This window comes from Oryzias latipes, chromosome 3 (assembly GCF_002234675.1).
Source record: "Oryzias latipes chromosome 3, ASM223467v1".
NCBI lineage: Eukaryota > Metazoa > Chordata > Actinopteri > Beloniformes > Adrianichthyidae > Oryzias > Oryzias latipes.
In genome coordinates, this window is record NC_019861.2 from 2,304,709 (window position 1) to 2,325,896 (window position 21,188).

At 45.1% G+C, this 21,188-nt stretch overlaps 1 protein-coding gene across 4 annotated transcripts in view; it reads right to left on the bottom strand.

The window, feature by feature from the left end:
* The window catches only part of shank2 (SH3 and multiple ankyrin repeat domains 2), a 314,619-nt gene that overhangs the window by 121,272 nt on the left and 172,159 nt on the right, over positions 1-21,188 (bottom strand). For all 4 annotated transcript variants that reach the window (XM_023950566.1, XM_023950561.1, XM_023950563.1 and 1 more), the window contains exon 12: positions 4,995-5,424. In XM_023950566.1, coding sequence (XP_023806334.1) covers positions 4,995-5,424 — 430 coding nt within the window. The remainder of the gene's footprint in view (positions 1-4,994; positions 5,425-21,188) is intronic.

A 21,188-nucleotide genomic window follows, 5' to 3' on the forward strand; every position in this document is an offset into this window, starting at 1 on the left:
GCGACTAAAACCAGATCTTCTGGTGTGCAGCTCGTCCAGCGTTCCTCACCTAACAATCCCTGTCGATCACAAAGTCTGATTTCTGGAATGCTGGGGGAACCTGCGGTCAGTATTCCCTCTCCTGCTGAGTAAGGCATGGAAAACCCGCCAGGCTTCCTGGACTCTGACGTGGATCCCAGAAGACTTCAGGGAACTTCTTAGTGACTCAGCAAACAGTCACAGAGATGTGTCAGAGACAGCAGAGCGGGGATCATCCTCTAAAGGCCTCTAGATCTGATGAAGACAGTGTAATACCTCCTAACACTCAGCTGTGATACGGTAACACCAGGACAGAATCATTGGTTTCTAGAAAATATGGTTTACACTTGACTTAACTTTGTGTTTATTAGCTACTTTTTCTTGCTTCACTGACATTCTCTTTTCCTTTTTCACCAGTTAAAATTTGCTATTTTGAAATGTGTTTTTAAAAAAAAAAGGAGATAAACGTCGTGTTACGTCCTCCTGCCCAAAACCTCGGTTTGTTTGAGTCAGTAAAAGATTCTTCAGGAACGTCACCTTCACTTCTACACTACATTTTTCCTTTCATACTGGCCATTAGCAAAAGAAAGAAAGCTCAAATGAGGAAGGACGGCCGTCTCAACATTGCAACTAAAATGTGACTTGAACTACTTACAGAGATTTCCAGATTTGAATCGGGCTTCTTTAGAGCCTGATAGCTCATTTACAGCACTAGAAGGGGTCACCTGGTCCAGGTATGGTCCTAGGATCTTCCCACAGGTTGGATATAAGTTACTATAAGGGTTTTAGGAAACCATTCATTGATTCATCTTCTTAACCGTTTTGTCCCCCTTTCAGGGTCACGGGGATGCGAGAGCCACTTTGGGGAGAAGAAGCTGCTCCAGTCCTTGTCAGATGGACGTGCACTCAAGTTCAGCTGGCAGAAAAACTGCTCTGTGCTCATGGAAGCTCTGGACAGACTTGAGGGAATTTGCTTGCTGGAAGCTCACAGTGGATTCCTGCTTTACAGCACGTTGGGAGGTGAGACGGAAGGAAGTACGGACAATGCATGCTGTGGCTTAAAGAAAAGTATCTAAAACTATAGAGTACATCAGATTTTTAAATCGATTTAGATTGAAAGTCGGGTCACTGAAAGAACGGTGAAAAATGTTTTTTCACAAAACCCATTTAGAGCATCAACTACTCAAGTTGACTCTAAAGTGAAGACTTTGTTCTGAGGAGCCTGATGGAAAATCTGCCTTAATGCTGTTTGATACCAACAAAGGACAGAGTCATTTAGATTTTTCCTGGAAAAGAAAAACACTTCCTTGAAGAAAAGATTCAGATCTTGAAGTTCACCAAAGACATGATACTGATGTCCATGTTCCTGCCACAGCAACTGTCCTCCCTCACTGCTCTTCCTCCTCCTCTCCATCACTTGTCTTCCCTCTGCTCCTCCACCCTTGCTCCCAACAGCTCATCCCGCTATTATCCTCCTTTCTTGAGCAGCTGCCTCCACATCTTTACCCTCCTGCTCATCATGACTTTGTCATTTTTGTGTCTGCTCCATAATCTAACGACAATAACAGTAAATCTCTTTTCCTGGGTGGGTGCTGTTGGAGCCTCCGAGGGCCTCCATCTGCCAAAGAACAGCAGGAGGAAGATGAAGAAGAGGTCAGAGGCACGTTTTCATTTGGACTGTAGGTTACATCACTTCAAGATAACCGACTGTCTCAGTTTAATCCTCCACGTGTTGGGTGCTGCTGCTGCTGCTGCAGACAAACCTGTGGACAACCGCTTTTCTGAATGAACTTTATCAGGTTAAGGCACTGACATGTGCACACACACACACACACACATGCACAGCTATTTTTGGTTGAACCTAGTCAGATAAATAAAGAAAGTGACATTTTTGCACACATACACACTCACAAGCATACATGAAAACACACACACACAAATAGCGCGTGCAAACGTATAGCATTTGCAAAAATTCAACCTTAGCAACGGTTGCCATGGATACAGTAGTAAGCCAGCTCCTCTGATGGCACGTTTCCCAGAGGAAGCATCATGCATCATGCATGGGGGATGCTGGAATTGGATGTATACAGTAGATACTGTAGAGGAGGTGAGGACGCGCTGTCACAGACCAGCGTGTGCGTGCTGGCCGCCCTCACCCCGCCGTGCTCGCCACCAGCTACGCCTTCCTGCCACGAGAAGCTCCAACTCTTTCCCCTCTCGTTCCGGATCATTCTTCAGATCCAACCCTGTTTCTTTACGTTGTTGTCCTTTTCTGGCTGCCCCTCTCTCAGTAAAAATTGACAGTAAAACAAGAAATTTGGACCGTGGGGCGACCCCATGTTAAGCCGCTCTGGCACAAACTGGAGTGAGATCAAACACGTTCCTCAGCTTCATTTTTCTGCCTGCAGAGTTTCAGTTGAAATCCAATTACCAAACAATAGTTAAGGATATTTCCAAAGGTAGAATTATTGCTGCCTGTATTTATGCTGTAAATCTATGGCTACGTTTTTCAAGGTGATATAAAATCCTGACCATCCTGCAGGTCATTAAAGGAGAGCCTTTGAAATTATCAGGTTTCCAGTTAATTACCTATAAATACGCATATTTAAAAAAACAAACTGTTGAATGTGTTTAACCAAACTCTGAACTCATTTCCAGATGAAACTGAAACAGGTTGCAGAACTTTTGCCAGTAAAATTCAGAGTATTGCTATGCAGTGAAGCAGGAATCTGTGCCATCGCCCAGAGCTGACAACCTTCACACTGTGAAAACAGTCCAGAAGGTCGTCCTCAGTCTGACTTCATTCTCATTCCAGCACTAACTTCATCCAAAACTATCTCATAAGATATTCGCTGACATGTTCTTAACGACAAAATGTGTGAAAACAAAATCAAACAGTCAGAAATGAAAGTGAAAGCTATGATGACGCGACTTTTAAAATCTGATTCATGATGTGACTGTAATATCGGAGCAGAAACAAAGCCAGTAATTATAAATACTCTGACATCATTAACACTACTGGGAAGGAAAACCATACTTGACTTATGGGAGAACTTTAACGATGGTGTGATCAAAAAAACAGAACTGTCTTAATAATGCAACATGTATTTTTTTTATAAACCACTGCAAATGTCACGGAGCATCTGAATGGCCCCCACCAAGAAATGTTTGAAACGCTGAGACGACATAACCAAGAGGGAAACAGGAGCTAGGCTAGCGTTAGCACACAGCCTGCAGCTGATCAAAGTTCACATATTTTTGCATTTTGGATGTTTGAGTTTTTTATTGAATAGTTTGGAAGAAGTCAGTCAAAAAATATGAAAAGAATTCTAGATTTTCAAATAATGCGTGACAACATTGAATGGACTAAACGTAAATAGACAGCTGCTGATTTACAATGTTTTTTCTTATACGTGTGTGAAGGTGTGTGTACATGTATGATCTGCTTTTGGCCTTTTTGGACAAAATGAGCTTCCATCAAACGAATGACTATTTGGGTTGTGTCCAGGGCCAGCCAGTATGGGCAGTATGGGCAAATGCTAAGGGCGCTGCGCATCCAGGGGCGCCAGAAAGGGAGGAAGAAAAAGAGGGGAACCGCCGCATATTATCTGTATTAATGTGGCTCTGCTATTCTTCAAACTAGCTATGTCTTGATGAGAAAGGAACAAGCCCACATTCATGTATTTGCATAACAAAGCCTGCTAAGTTGTGGTTGCCTTCTCGTTGAGATTCACTCACTTAAAATGTCAAAATGTCCAAACTTTTTGGTGCCCATGAGAAGAAAAATAAAGAAGAGGAGGAATAAAAAAGGACACAATAAAGATGATTTTAATCAGTTCATGATGTTTTTTGCTGTTTCTTTGCTGTTTCAGAACGATGGATAGCACCGTTAGCCGTTAGCATAATGTCAATAACTAGCCAGCGTGAGCGGGCTGTAAGTTTTAACGTCAGTTCATGTTAGAGAAGGTCGTTTTTTGGTCATTAGTCATGTGAAAACCTCTACCTTACCTTCTCCAGACAAATGTGTAAATATGAGTTTAGGTGTGACGATGCTAATGGCTTTGCTAACGCTTTCCCAGCTTGCAACAGTTAATCAAAATGCTGTTCAGTTCTTCCACAGTCGTAAACTCAGCTGTTTGTTGTGTTGCTGTTGATATTGTCTGCAGTGCATTTCTCATGTATCTTTTCATCAGTGTTAAAGTCATTATGACATCATGTCAAACATTCCTACAGGCTAAGTTTAATGCAGTTTACTGCATTAGTCTTTACTACATATAGTCTCTAGTTTTTCATTTATTTATATGATTTTCTTTTATTCTTGAAATCATATGTTAGTTAGCCTAGTGTCACATCCTCCACTTCTGACGTTTGTCAGTCCGTCCTCTGCGAATCCTCCCGTCTTTCGTACCTCAGCATCACATCCCAGCACTGATGCGGCAGCGTCAAGCGCCGCTCCTCCTCCAATAGACCTCGCTCACTGACCATCTCCTCTGACGGATACCATAACTGCTGACTGAGAATCTCTGCCATTCTTCCTGGGAGAACTGATTCAAACGAACCTGAAGGCTCCAAAAATGCAAAAACTTCTCAGGGGATGTGCCATCGTTAGCATAAGCCATGTGGTCTCAAAACAGTTGTCATATGAAGATGTTGTAAAACCAGCAGAGTGAAGCTGTAGGAGGCAGAAGCAAAACACCACCGTGTCGTTGTAAAATAAAGAAGTGCAGTCGCTCCACAGAAACCAGCTCAATGTCCAAATGATGCAGGCAAATGCCAGAGTTCAGCAGCTCTGTCAGACTCTGGCACTGCTTCAGACCCCATCGCTCCATGCACAACTTCCAGGTTTTATCAATAAACAACTACAGATATGTGGAAACAACTACAGATGTGCGGACAGAGAATTTTCCATTTGGGAAGAACACACACAGAAAAGCACACATGCACAGCTTGCTGCTCTGGGAGGGCCAGAAGCTCACCTGGACTGACGGTGTGAAGGCTGGGCCCGTCTGGCCTCCTCCCCCAGCCGACTGAGAGAAGGCGACCGGCTCCTTGCCCCCCTCCCCATGGTCCTGACCACCACGGTGCCATTGGGGCTGCCGCTGGGCATCTGCTGGACCAGCTGGGGTGACAGGCTGCGGTGTAATGCTGAGGAGCCAGGCTGCGGGTGACCCTGCTGGGGGCCCCTGTGCAGGTTTGGCTTGGCGTGTTGGTGCTGCTGCAGCTGGGGGGCCCAGATGCCAGGAGACCCGGGCTGCTGCTGGTAGTCTCTGACCGCTAAGTTGTTGTCGCTGTTGGAGCGCAGGAGGACCCGCGGCGCCGATAACGAGGATGAGGACTGGCCGTTTCCGCTGCCAGAGGTCGGGCCCCGCCGGCGCTTTGAGTACGCTGGAGCCTCACGGAAAGGCACTGTTGGGGAGGGGGGGACAAAGATGAGTTTTAATCTGAAAGGCAAAAAGGCCCTTCAGCTGTCACCTGACCAGGCAGACTGACGATATTTTTTTGTTCAGAAAAATTCCTCTGAACAACTCGAGTGTTTTCCACTCTGGAAATCTAAGTTCTTCACAGATAAACGTCACCAAAGGCAGCAAACCGTAGCACCATGTTCACCAAAGTTATTCGGATCTTTGCTTTTGCTGTATTGAACTACTCAACCAATCCAACCCCATCCACTTTAAATTTGAAGCACATTTCCCAAACAGTTTCCAAAGTCCTGTACAGAGACTAAAATTAGATAAAAAATTATTAAACAAAACAAGCAAAATACAACAATAAAAATACGATTAAAACACAGAGGACCACACAACTCATACGGTGTTAAAAGCCAGAGAACAAAAATGGCTTTTAAGACTTAAAACCCTCCAGAGGGCGCCGTTCTGACATGAGGAGGCAGAGCGTTTCACATCTTTGGACCGACAACAGAGAACGCTCTGTCTCCTCTAGTTCTCAGCCTCGTCACGAGCTGGAGCTGACCTCTGACCTCTGGTTTATAAATCTGAATGAGGTCAGAGATGTATTTTGGAGCCAGTCCATGTAGAGCTTTAAAAACAAACATTAGAGTTTCAAAATTATTCCTAAAATGACCAGGAAGCAAGTACGAAGACGCAAGAATGGGCGTGATGTGCTCATTTTTTTTGGTTCCTGTTAAAAGTCGTGCAGCGGAGTTCTGGACTAACTGCACCCGGGAAAGTGCCTTGTGGGAAATCCTTGTCTGGGTAAGTGTCCTAACACCGCAGACAGACAACCTCCAACACATTTAGGACATGACTCTGGGCTTTGTTTGGGGCCTTTCCCTTTGGGGAAACCATGTGTGGGAAAAACATCAAACCAGCACCGACCTCCAACAATGTAGTCAGAGCAAACTGACCCGCTTCTTCATCAAGCACCATAGTCTTCTTCATGTAGAGAAAGGCTTGTGTTTGTGAGGGACATCACTGTCTGTAAGATTTGACTACAGAGGCATTTCCAACATCCAAAAGTTTCTCTTGGAACAAAAAGTTTGTCAAACATCGTGTGATGAAGACTGTGGGATTCCCAGTGAAACAGAATGAAAGCTTGGAATGTAAAAACTGTCAACTTTAACACGAGGAAGCAAAAAATAATAATAAACACAGAAAGTAGTGTTTAATAAAGATAAAGATATGAACCTTTTCCCTACAGTTGCCTAATTCAAAGTGAATAAAGAAGAAAAGTTCTTTTCATCTCTGGTCAGATCAGCTGCTTTTAGTGCTCCTCCTAAATCTAGCCTTCTCCAGCACTTAGACAGGCAAACACATGATGTGTAACATGAAACATGGTAATTGATTATTAGTCAAAGTTTTCCTAACTGGAAATCCTACAAGAAAATAACCACAACAAACATTTGGCGGTGACCTGTAAGGATCAGACGTGACATTTGGCATGGAGATCCCTGAGCGGCTCCCTTCCCACAGACCATAAAACTCAACAATATTAGTCGACAACAGTTGACGGTGAAGGTGTGATGAAGGTGAGTTAGGGTTTCCTGCGACCAAGAGAGGAAGTGATGAAGAACAGAAACCTATACTGGCTTGTATTGGTCTCTGTTAACCCTTGTTCTATCCTAGGCACTTTAACATTGGGAGTTGGGTCATCTAGACCCACTAGACAGTGCTCTGAACCTTTTTTCTTCAATGATTTGTGATCTTCACTGGTGTCCATGGATTACATGAAATCTTTCCACCTTTATCCACCTTTGTCATGGTAGGGAGAACACCTCAATAGAAGGGGGGGGTCATCTAAGATAGCACAAGGGTTACGGCCATTTGTCTGCAACATTATCAACCACTTCTTTTGGGGGAATAACTGGAACACACATGAACGCTGGTGGTGAGCGTCATCATAAAGTGAAAAGAAGTCTTGTTGTGGGAAAACATTAGTTTGTCTTTGAACATTCCTGCCCATAATGCATCTGTCCACCGTCTACACTCTAACCCACACATACATGAGGAGAACATACAAACTCCACACAGAAAGGGCCCAGCTGGGGTTTGAACCACCACCTTTTCACTGAGAAGCAAGAGCTACTAACCCAACACACCACCCATTTCAGCTAACAACTGTAATACTTTCTGCAAGTTTCTGGATCAGTTTACTGATTGAATGGCAGCATAACAAATAGGGGTGTTAGAAATAATCTATTCAGCCATATATCGTGATGGTTCATTTGCCGATACTTGTATCGATTCAAAATACTGTCAGGATGATATTTATTTATTTATTCCTGAGCGTCCTTCAGCGTCTGACTCTTGTTTTCCACTTCAACCTCCAACCACTAGGTGGCAGCAGAGAACACAGAGCCTCTTTGAGCAGCTCTACACGCACGAAAAAACAGGAAGAACTCAGCTAGAGGCAGCTTTTTGTTATGAGACATGAACTACTCAGTTTTTATTTGGGATGGATACAGAACAGAAACTCTGAGTCATGTTGCTGCCAGTAACATATAAAAATATAGATTGCAGTGCTTTTTAGAGGCTCAGATCAGAACCAGTGAAGCTCTGCAGCTGCACAGCGGCTAATGCATGGAGACAAAATGCTGTCTGCAAAGCGGGTCAAAGTTCTGCAGAACCTCCCAGTAATAGATTCTAGTTCTGATGGATCAGAGTGATGTGTCCAACGCTCTGAAAAAAGGCCAACGCCGTGGCGATGAGCGTTAGTTTACTTCCACGTGTGAGAAAGGTTGGCTGCAACGGTGCAGAGCAGACCGTCATGGAAAAAAAGCATCTTAGCCACAATAAAGCGTCTCCTTCATCCTGTCATGCTGCCTCATCATCATCACTTCATTAATTCTAGAAAGAATTAGTGTTTTTTCCCCCTTTATTTTTGAAAGACCTTTAAAAATAAAGGAAGGTTTAGGTCCTGAACCGTTTAAAAGTTCTGGAGAAGCTACATTAATATTGAAAATAAACCACTTTATTTCCTCAATCATACTTTTCCAACATTATTGGTTAAGGCACATTCATTCTATTCTTTTCTTATACTGAAATACATTTTGTTGTGGAAATCAGACAATGTTGACTGTTCCCTTTCTATATTTTAAGTTACCAAAGTAAAAGCGCTATCAATTTGTTTGGGTAAAGCAAGCTGCAGTGCTTAACATTGTGATCATTGAATAAACAGAATTTTACAATTTAATTACAATAAAAGACGTTCTAAGTCATACTTTAAAAAAAGAAAGAAAATATGTTCCGGTACAATACTGTCATAGGTATCGATCGTATCATCAGACTCTTGCCAACACACACGCCCATGTGTCGAAGTGTCCTTGGGCAAGACACTGAACCCCACTTTGCCTCTGGTGGGAGGTTGGCGGCAGTGTTCGGCAGCGGAGCCGCCATCAGTGTGTGAATGTGTGTGTGAATGTGTGTGTGACTGGGTGAATGGGACTGTGACTGAAAAGCGCTTTGGGCCTTCGTAAGAAGGTAGAAAGCGCTATATAAGTATACGCCATTTACCATTTACACACCCCTAATAACAAATTCTGCTTTTCAAAATAAAAGCACCAAAGTGTTGAACAAAAACCAAGAAAAGTTTTGTCACTCTTTCCAGCTTCTTGACTTTTTTTTTGTTTTTTAGCAAATTCAGCCTCTTTAGCTGTCTGCGCTCACTTGAGCATTTTACACGGGAAATGTTGATTTCTGGTTCTGGATAAACATCTGAGACTGAACCTCTCAGTCTGCAATGATGGAAACAAAAAACGTTTCAGAGAACAAAGTTAAAATTACAGCACTTTCAGGCGTTAGATGAGATTATTATTGATTTGCCAGGGATGTAAAATAATTTCACACACGATCTGCGATTGCACCATTAGGGGTTAAGAATTAAACAATGTTTTGGCTCCACTTTAGTTTGAGCTGAGTTGTTCATTAGTGCCATTTGCAAAGTTTAAGACAAATGTGGAATAAAGATGATATTTGTGGAGAATTCAAAGACCTTTTGTGTTTCGCGTCTTCAGTTCTTTTGTCCCACAGAGAGCTGAAAGTGCACACATGTGTTTTCCTCATTTCCCCTTGACTAAAAGCGTCTAACTGGAAGTTTGAGACGGAATGGGGGTGGGCCACACACCTCCCCGCTCTTCCTATGAGCATCAGTGTCTTAATTGCCGGGGTTTCATGAGCAGCGGTCTTGTGTCTGCACTGTGCTGTCCTGGGAGCAGTAATGGAGGCTGGCCTTGATTTCCCTGCAGATGCTTCCCTCCTCTAGAGCCCCCAGACCCCAGCCTCTGCTCACAATTAGGAGCTTGAAGTGGGGCTGAGTATGAGCTGATGGCCCAACTTCACAGCTCTGCAGCTCCTGGCCTCCGATTACAGGGAGTTTTTTTTTCCCTTTCCCAGAGAATTATCCAGGGCTTCACGCTCCTTCTGCATCATGCTGATGAAGCACGAACATCTGACACATTCAGGAGTGACCCGAGTGTGCGTGACCTCCATGCTGATGAAGCTGCTGATCACAGATGATGTCTCCATGATGGAGCAGGGTTCACACCAGATGTCGGTCTCCAGGGAAAGGCAGCCAAGCTTGGCGCCGGTTTGGCACACTGCTAACACTCGGCTGTGTTAAAGGGTGACAGAGAGTTTTCCGCGGTGATGCATCATCATCATCATCATCATCATCGCCCTCGGACATTTTCTGTGGTTTTCCATGAATGTTTGAGAAGCTTCCTCTTTTGACTGCAAACAGCAGGGCATGGGGGCGGCTGAGTTCTGCTTTCTTTTTGACCCCTGCTGCAAGTGAAAAGGCTGGTTTGAAAACACAAAGTTCAGTCAAAGAATGTGAAGAGAGAAAAACGGGGCTTTGAACACACCACTGCGACCATCCTTCTGGTTTTACAACGAGGCTGTGAGGAAATGGTTGGATGCTCCGGGTTCAAAGGGAACACTCCCTGCATATAACCAGTGTATCCAGCAGACCAGCCCCACAGGAAGTATGTCGAGCCCTGCAGCAGCGGAGAACCAGCAGCTGAGGCCTCAGTTGAAGCAAAGCTTTCTGTGCTCACAGATCTGAACAGTAGCCTCAGAATTGGATTAAAACTGTTTGAGAAGGCATCAGTGCAGAAGAGCGGAGCGGCCAGAGTGCAGCTGCCTCATCAGCTTCATCAGTCGTTCTCCATGTTCAAAATGCTGACACGGGATTGGTTAATCACACATCAGCATCACATCAGCATGACTGAAAAACACGGTTGGCTTTTTGCATTTTTTAGAAAGAAAAGAGAAGATCTGATGAAGTATGTGATTCCTGTACTCTACAGAACACGGCAACACAAAACAGGAGGAATTCTGGGGAATTTCCTCAAATTAAACAGAAATGTCTGTTGGTCAGTTTTCCATTTCAGACTCTTCTCAGCTTTTCTCCCATTCAAAAATATTAATAATAAATTGGTTTGTGATGCGAATTATCTGCAGTCAGAGATTCAGCACCTGGAGGCCCGGATGAAGACGCTGTCAGGACTTCACCTTTAAAGCCTCTTTTCTGTTTGGGACTAAAAGACAAATAATGAATCAGTGGAGCAACTTGAAGTTCTGCTAACCAGACAGTCTTTTCACTCTAACAAGTGGCTGAGCTAAGATTTCAGGATCTGCTTTTATCATGATGATATTATCCGAATGAAAAGGGAAGTGACATCATTAAAAAAGGTTGGTATGCCTTAAAGTCTTTGAACCTTTCATTAAAACTCCACAAAATGATCAAATGAAGCCCCATATTTCTGCCCTCATTCCAATGACATCAGTAGTCGCACAGTCGGATGTGTGGAATTCGTTCTCTGCATTTGACCCCTCCCACGTTTGGTGGGAGGGGACATTTGACCCCTCCCCATTTGGTTCCCGAGCCACGCTCGGGAACCAAATAACTATTTGATGATATTTCCCGTCTCATTGATGCCGCTTTTAAAGGGATGGAACAGGTTTTCTGTCCGCCAGCGCTCCGAACGGATGCAGTGTCCTGTCTGTTGACGTTCCTTCTGGGGGAGTCAATAAGACCAGAGGCTCTGAGGGGAAATGGGCGGGGCTATATAAAATGATAAATGATATATAAAAGTTCCCCTCTGATCATCTTTTGATCTTTTCTTAAAGCGTTCACGGTGGTTATTTTATTATGATTATGCTGTTTTTAGCCAAAATAAAACAAAAACAAAAAAAAACATAGTTTCTGCAAAGCAGCAGGAGTTCATTAGAAAACCACCTCTGAGTTGTGGACGGGGCCCCCCACCTCCAATCCCCTGTCTGTTTACACTCTCACCTGCTAGCTTACAGCCCCTCACAACAACAAACCTAACATTACAACAAAAACAGCCAGCTACATCGGCGCTATCCAGCCGTACAGTTTAGATCCAGATTCCAGCTCAGGGGAGGAAAACAAAAACGTTCATGGATCCATGGATGCATCGGAATGGAGCAGAGCAGGAAGACTTTGCTCTGTCCACTGTGTTTTCTGCGTAACAAAAATGATATTTTTCTTTTCTGCTCCTAATTCACAACGAATTGAATAAAGAAATGCTCAGAAATGCACTTTTTGAGCTTCCTTTTCCTAATATTTGTCCTCCATCATCAGAAAAAGGCCACAAAACATGTTGAAAACCTCACTAACACCATTTTCATCAGAGTGGATTTTTTAACTGTTGAATTTCAGTGACTGAACTGAACCCCCTCCCTGTTTTAGGGATCAATCGTAGCTCATATCTACAGGATTCCACGTAAGGAGCGAGCAGACTTATCAAAGTCAACCACAGAGGTCTGAGGACTGAACCCTAATAACAATAATCAGTCTAATCATTCGTGTGGGCTCTCGCCATATATGTTGAAAGCCTAAAGTCATGTAGCGTGAAGTGTCAGAGCGACAGGCTGTGGTTAACTTTGACAACAGACTCCTGCCGCTTCACTTTCGACAACAGAAGAAGGCTTTATCCTAGCTCACTTTACTCCGTAATTAGCCATTTTCCGTGCTCAGCCATCATAACGCGACTTGTGTTTGTGTCACATTTGTGATGAAACGTCCAAAAGCTCCTGACACGACGATGCTGTCACTCAAAGCCTCAGTGGCAGCCAGATCTTTTTGAGCAGGGTCCCTTTGGCCCGTTGCACATCAAGGTTGGAATTCTCCTGCAGGCTCATCTAAAGCTGCTCACTGAAGATGGAGGCTTCTTGATGGGGTGGGTGGGTTCTTGGGTTGGCGTGGAGGGTCAAAGAGACTATATAACACAGGTGTGTCTTCCAGTTCCCAAGAGCAGTGGACCCCAAGCTATTTAGCGCCACGGACCGTTATGACATCACACAAAGATTTCCCGGACCGGTCTTTAAGGAGTAGGCGAATGTTTATTGTAGCAATACTACGATGAAGGACGAACAGAGACGTGACAAGACGAACCCTGAACTTTTATTTTGATATGCATAACATTGCACATCGCACAGGTGTCATCATCCTCTCCCCTTCCCACACTCATGGTGCAAAAGAAGTACTGTCTATTAATTTTAGGTTCTTTTTCTTGGGAGTGGAAGGCTCCTCTTCTTTCTCCTGGCTCTCCCTTTGGCAAAGAAACTTTCCAAAGACGTTTGTTTTTTACTCATTTTGTTGCTCCTGGGTTTTATTTTAGCGGTAACCTATCACGTGACAGAGAAGTGCGCCTTGGCCTGCGTCAAGAGTGACATAGACGGACGTGACAGAGAATCAGGCAATTTTTCAAAATAAAACATCTTTCAGATTCCGATATCAATAAAACCGGTCTACGGCAGCCCGGGGGTTTGGGGACCGCTGCCCTAGAGGACCGCGTGGCCACCTTACTGAAGGGATGGTATGAAAATGGAACATACCATTGTCATGCCTGTCATCAGTGTGAATGATGTCATGAAGTATCTAAACAGTACTGGAGGTTACACACACATGACGTACAGTGTCCTTACGACACACTCTAAGTGTTCTTTACTGACCGTGCACGACTGCGGCACGCACAGGGTGTGCACGTCATACATAAGAGCCTGTAGGACGTCCACACAAACTGCACTCTGATTGTCTGACTCTCATGGTTGGAGTTTCTTTTGTATTGTTTTTGCTTTCCGTTTTGGTCTGTCATGTTTGAGTTCTGTTTCCTGTTTTATTTTGAAAGGTTTCCTGTCTTGTCATGTTTTTGAGTTTTACTTCCTTTGTCCCAATCTGTCCTGATCATGTTCATCTGTGTCTTGTCTGCCCTGTCTGTATATAAGTCTTGTCTCTGCCTTCCTCTTGTGCTGCTCCATTAACATCTTTTCCCTGACTCCTTTTTGCCATGTTCATGTTTTGCTCTCAGTAAGTTTTGTTTTGTTACCCTGCTCTGCAGCGCCTTTTGTTAAGATTAAACCCCTTGCCCTGGAACCGTTTGCCTCCGTCTCTGCATTTTTGGGTCCTTCACGCTACCACAGCCCTCCCCACCTGACACTGACTTCCCCATTTCAAACAGTCAGGCTGCAAACACAGGGGTTAAAAAATGTCAAATCTGTACAACACGCCTGCGTCTCACCTACTTCACTCTTACTATCCCATAGAAAAATGTGCATGAACATTTTCTCTCTGTGTCTAGGAGCTCACCTGTGTGCCCCGTACAGGTTTGACTATGTTTCACCTGCAGCACTGAGAAATACTGATTAATCCATATTGAAATGACATTCAAAGGGATTAAAACAGATAAAAAGAACATGTCTAGTTTTGTTGACCAATCGCGTTTCCATTAGCAAACACATCCATGCAGTTTATCTGTTTATCTCACATAAAGTCAGCAGGGTCCAGGAGTTCAAATGAACCATTTCCTTCAGCTGTTTCAATTCATTCAAGGGGGAAGATAAATTCTTCACCTTAAGACTTATTATTTCATAAATGTTAAACTTTGGGTTGATCTGGATTTCCTCAAGCAGCCTTAAGATGATACTATGACCCTGGACTGTCAAGAACAACATTTTGGCCTCACCGCACTGCAGTTGTTGGAACTCCCCAGAACGGCTGTTCTAGACCAATCAAAAAGTCTCACTCTCGTTTCAATGTAAGCACGACCTAAAGCCACGTTTACACCGTCTTCTGCAATCTGCGCTCAAACGGCCACTTTCACTAAAAGGTCAACTTCAACACACGTGAAGACGAGTTTTGGGCTTCCGCGTTAAAATCTCTCACGCACGCATGTAGCTACGCAGGTTTCTACCAACCGTATAACAAACCGTGTGGCCATTGAACACACGTTGAAAGTCAAACCAGAACGAACTTTGACCAATCAGAGACTGGGAATTGGTAAAGACGCATGGACGGCATCTCTTTTAATACGCAGAAGTACCAGCTGTTTGAAAATTGATCATGGAGGATAAATGAATAACTCTAGGTTGTGTTGTGTAGCTGGAATTATACGACACAGAAAGAAAACGGCTGGAGCAAGATTCACCAGATTTGCAGCACTTCTACACTGTACACCAAGCATCTTCCAACTGTATGTGGCAGACTTGTGCTGGTAGACAGAAGAAAAAAGACAAAGAACAAGAAGCCCCTCCCTGCTGTTCCAGTGTGAACACCATGGGATGAATGTGCGTTCAAGAACCCACATTTAGCGCTTTGACGTGTGTCAAATCCCTGATGTGTGTGTCTGATGTTAGCTTAACAGTGCTGGAACCAGACTGTAAGAATGTGCCTTTGTGTTATGATAATGTAGCAGACAGTTCACTGTGTCTTCCTTCTTTTTAGGACATTCCTGCTGTTGTTTACCACCTGGCTCAGGTGAGTTACCCCTACAAGAAGCTGCAGGGGCGAAGGGCTTTGGAAAAGAAGCAAGTGAACTGACCTGGCTCCAGTTAACTTCTTAAACATCCTTCAACCCGGAAGTCTGAAGGGTTTCCTTGTTTTGTATTTTCACTGTATATCCCTCTTTCCTCCTTTTTCAAAGTGAATGCTCCAATGTTTATGTCCTCTCCGGCAGGGTTCTCTTGTTTCTACCTACTGTCCTTGCTCCTTTGGTTTTTTGCCATTAAACATCATCCATCCATCTTGGGAACCCACCATATCCTTTTTAGGGTCATAGGGGCTGCTAGAGCCAACCCAGCCACTGCTGGATGAAGGCGGAGTACACCCTGACCAGGTCATGGTCTGTAGCCGGGCCAAACACTCACATTCACTCCTAGGAACCACTTAGAGACCCTAATGAACCAATGCAGCGTCTTTTAAAGGACCATGACCTTCTCCCTGTGGGGTCAGAGTGCTGACCACTACACCACCGTGCAGCCCTTTCAACAGTTCTCATAATTCACCAGAATTAAATTTAGAGGAAATTAGCACAACCTCAAACCAAATGAGGTTAGATTTCTGACTTGTTTCTTCTTAAGACACTCATTGTTCTTTTCTCTCTACTTCTTATGTGACATTTGCAGCTGCTCCGACTAAAGTGCTGGATGTCTTTTCCCTCCTTTATGCAGAGCTAAGGCTGAGTGCTGAAGGATGGCTTCTCCTTCCTGAGGAGATGTTTCAAATGTTGCCCCCCAAACAACTCAGCCGGGGGCAGAAGTGAACCGAAGCCCCTCGCTGCCTGAGAGGACAGATTGGGAACTTTTTTTTCGTGTCAACACTGACGCGAAATGACGGTGACTCAGAAATCACTGGAACTTTTCATTCCATCATTTTCTGACACCTAGATGTGGCCACAGCTGACGTCACCTCCACGTCCTCTGCCACATGGAACAAACCCCCCGAATGCAAAGTTCCCTCCAAACGTCCTACAGGGAACAACGCAGACCCGCTAAAAAACACACACTCTGACCCCATTGTTTTAAAAAAAAAAAGGTCTCTTCATGATCTCGTGCGGGTTCAACTTCATGCAGTGCACAAAACACGCACGAAGCCCGCAAACCCGCCTATGAGCAACCCATCCAACCCAAAGATCACTGCTGCCGCCTCCAAACTCTGCTCCGATCAGAAGGCGATCTCCTGACATGGATGGAGACGGACACCAAGGCGTCAGCTGTGCGCACGGACACCCTGCGGACTACCGGGGTCCTGCGCGCGCCCACTGCGCCGCAGCGCTGCGCGCACTTCAATCTCCATCGAGAAAACAGCCCCAATACGAAGCAGCGAGGCTTCACAGGGAGGCAGATGGACGGGCTGCTGGGGCTCTGTTTGGGTGAGAGGAGCAGCGCGTTCTCCTTCCTGCGGGGGTCCCGTTCTCCTCGCTTCCTGTGTGACCTAAAAACTGCTCCACCACCGCCTGCTCTGTCTGTTCTCCGTCAGAGAGGAAGCGTTCTTCTTCTAACCTATACATGGTGGACAGATGAAACAATTCAAGCAATCTGAGCAGGTCTAAATAATTTGTGTTGAAGCCTGGCTTAGATCTCTGCTGGACAAATCCGCCGGATTTCGCCGCCGATTCGCGCAAAGTTTCCCTCGCTGCCAAGCGTCCGGTTTCAGGTCCAAAAAGTGAAAGAAAGAAGCCGAGCCCCCTTCTTACCTTCTTTTTTTAAGGCATTGATTATGGACTTCATGGTTCGGAGCCGGAGTTTCCCTTCAGCACCGCGGACAGCGACAGCGCGGAGCGCAGCGCGCGTGGTTCCAGCTGCCCCTGGCTGCTGTGTGCAGACCGAGGCGTGGCCAAACGTGGGCGGGGTTAAACGCGTTTAACGTTTTTTTTCCGTCAATCACTCCTGTCTCTGGCCCCCTCAGTCTCTCCGCTGGACCTTCCGCCTTCAGCAAGCCCGACCCCCTTAGACCCCCACCCCTAACAAGCATTCTCATTCCCGTGGGTGGGGGCGGCGGGAGAATTATCCCTTCCCATGGTAGCAATAACAGCAGAAGAGTCTGAAACTGGAGCAGAGCAAAGTTCTGCCTTCTCTTTAAACATGATTATTAAAAAGATCAGAAGAATTCTAATTTTGGCTCCTCCTCTCTGAGGAGAACAGGTGTTACCACTGAAATGCTCCTGTCAGAAATCCCCCACCCCCACCCCCATAACACTCTGATCCGTTAAAAGATGGTTTTGGACACATTTCACTTTCTTCAGCGGAAGGAACCCAAATGGAGGCAGAGGAGGTGTGAGTCAAGAATAGAGAACCGGGTCAAGAGCATGAATGCTTTAAACAGCACAACAGCAGCAGCTGGGGGGGGGGGGGGGGTTGATTTCATGTGCAAGGACAGACAAAAGCATCTGAACCAACTGAAATCCAAGTTATCAGACATTTACAAACTGAAACACTGAAACAAATCGATATAAAGCGGCTCAGGTGTTCCACAGCAGACTGAATGTTTCTGATCATTTTAAATGGCATAAATCATGCAAAATCAACATTTTTGAGCTTTTAGGTATTATAATGTTCATTCCTCACAAAAAAAACCCAAAGCGTTTTTTCACATTGTGATGTCACAAAGTAGGCTGCTAGCTCCGCCCCCAGGCTAACAGACACATCCACTTTGTCCGTGGAGCTAGTGGGGATTGGCTGAAGGCCTTCCTTTTATATGAATGAAATGAACCCCCATCTTTGGAAAAGTTTGGATGTTATTTGTTTTCTGAGCGAAATGAAGGCTCTCTCTGTAAAGGTTAAACTCCTCCCCACCCCTGCTTTAAAGGAGACCACAGAGCCTCACTTCAGTCATTTAACCTGACTGAACTTCTTTCTATTTATAGGGCCTACATCATGCTGTTCTTCAGCCTTTCAGAAGAAACTACATCCATATATATGATCTTATATGACCTTTGGGACACTAATGAAATAGGAGTTGTTTTTGTAGGTGATTTTCCTATACCCAGAGGTCAAACAACTTGATCTCTGAGGCTCCGCCTTTCTCTCTTTGTGGGTGTCGCCCATTTCCTGACATCAACATAGAGCCGGCCTCAGCAGCGTGTCCCACGAAAACCAACAACATCCTAACTTTTGTATAGATATGTACATATTGTTCACGGAAATGGAAAGCGTTTAACCGATCACCACTAGCTCCACGGATAAAGTGGGCGTGTGTTTTAGCCTGGGGGCGGACACTTCCTGGAAGGGGCGGTTCCTCACTTTGTGGCATCACCGTGTGAGAATCTGCTGGTTTTCATGGGTTGGTAGGGGCTGGGCCTCTGAGCACAGGTTAATGGAGGAATGCTCAGAAATGCGGTTATGGGTTGTTTTTTGTCCAAGTCTTAATGTTAAGTCAAAGTACAGACACAATCTGAGGTCCTGCGATGCGATTTGAGCGGCAGACGCGGCAAGCCACGTCAACCAATAAGGGACTCCGCTTTGGGCACATGACATTTGCACTGACTCAGTCAACAAAAAAACAAGAAGATTTTCGTCCTGAGCTTCCATCTACTTTCTTAACCCACTGGGGCTGCTGGGTTGCAGAGACTGCCCCCAGTTCCTGTTGGGCCCATGGAGCTGGAGCGCTGGAGCCCGCTGCGCTGGCCAGCTGCCCGGTGGACAGTGTAGCGAGCGAGAGCCTCCGCCCAGGGTCTGGCTGCCCGGCAGGCAGAGGACCGCCGCGGGTGCCATCATCACTTCGGCTCCATGGGCTTATGATGTGTGTCTTATTATTGTTGAGACAACATTAACAAGATCCTCCGGTTTTGGTTTTAATTTTCTCCTCTCGGGTTAATGCAGGTCATAAATTGTTTAAAGTGGGCCACAGGCCGACAGAAGTTAATTTAAAACGGCCATTATCCAGACAAGCAGGTGGTCTGAAAACACCAGGCTACGTCTAGAATGAGCTGGTGACATCACCAACAACACCCAGGTAGGCTGTGGTGTTGGAACCATGCACAGTTGGTACTAAGGGGTCCAACGTGAGACAAGAAAATATCCCCCACACCATGACACCACCACCACCACCAGCCTGAACCATCAATACAAGGCAGGATGGATTCATGCTTTCATGTTGTTGAGGCCAAATTCTGACCCCACCATCTGAATGTGGCAGCAGAAATGGAGACTCATCAGACCAGACAAGGTTTTTCCATCTTCTATGGTCCACTGTTGGTGAGTCTTTACACGACAGAAATCATTTTTGAAAAAAATCAATGCAGGTTCTGTACAAGGCCACGCCCCAAAAGACAGGACATCCTCATGAAGACACGGTAGTCCTCGGTAAGGATCAGTATGAAGTGAGATGTGTTGTTTTAGAATCGTTAAACTGTTGTTTCTATAACAGACACCAACAGGAATGCTGCAGATTTCCCTTTTCTCACACAGAGTCTTGATGAATGATTTCCACTACAGACGTTCAGACTCAGATGTTTATCCTGTACTCTTCTCAAAGCAGTTCAAAGGGTTTAAAGGACCTGGAATACTTCCTCACAGTTTGTCTTTACAGCAGGTACATGTTTTGAAGGCCTGTGAAATACTCATCTACTCTATGAATTTAATTCTGAGCATCTTCATCTTCCTCATCAGTGGTGCCACAGCTATGCATCTCAGTCTTCATCTGAAGAGCTGCCTTTTCGCGTCAACGCAACCACAGCTGGACCGGTTTTTGGTGCTGCCGTTGATCTGTGGTTCCAGAAGTACCTGTTCAATGGACAGTTGTGGACGTGGCAGATGTACAGTAAACACTTAAAGCCTCCCATGGACCTGCAAGTGGCTTCTTTTAGAGACGAATGCTTGTTGTTGCTAAGCAACTCAGAAAGGGAGGCTCTTTACGTCATGAGAGCTCCACTCCCAGAGCAGCGCTCACACGTGCGTGTAGTATGATGAAATGCAGATTCATATTCCCAGCAATTGTCGTGTTTCCATTGACGCTGTGCAAAGACGTGTGGTCACCGACTGTCCTCCCTAATGAGGGCAAGTTAACGGCCTGCAACTGCATCCTCCTCTTCTCTGACTCTCTGCAGGAACTTCAAAGGAAGAAGACGCTCACACAAATTCATCCAAGGAGTGTCTGTGCTTCGCTGTAAGGAGCAGATGAATGCATGCAAAGCCTATGCTGTTCTAAACAATGCAATCATCCAGAGCTGCTGTGCATATTACTGAGCTATGACACATGCTGGTTAGCATGCTGAAGCTAATAAAAGTTTACAGAATTGAAAACGCATTTGAAAAGTTTGGCTTTTCCACAGAATCAAAGAGGCTGAACTCAGCTGCTGGTCCAATGATGATGTCAGCACCTTTCTGACACCATCAAATGCTGCCTTCAGGTCTGACACATTCGGGTGTGTGCTGACAAAACGCCATGCTCACAAAGACAGGAAGGTTTAGGAAATCTCAAGAAATAATGAGAGGCAGAGAGGCTTCACACGTGGAGATTCAACAGAGGTGCACTCAGAAGAGCAGAGGGTCAAATCATACCGCTTTAGGGCTGTCTGTGCCTTTTTCCAGCTTTTTTCTATCTCGCTTCAGTCATTCTTAATGATCCCCTGTTTGTTTCAGTCGAGGTCCAGAACAGGTGGCGTCAGACCCGAAACACAGGAGACCGGGCTCGGTGTCAGAAACCTCATCACTTAATAAAATGACAAAAGCAAGGGAGCAACACAAGAGTGGAAAATCAGATGACCTGATGACGGAGACCCGAAAACCAGACACTTAAATACACTTAAGGATCATTAACAGAAAGGAAAACGGCACTGGTTGATCATCTGCATTAACTTGGTGTGACTGACTTAAAAACAGAACCTTGACCAAGAAAATAAATCTGACAAAACCAAATCCAAGAGCACCATCCTCACAGGTGAAGCCCCGCCCCCTAACGCAGGACTTAAG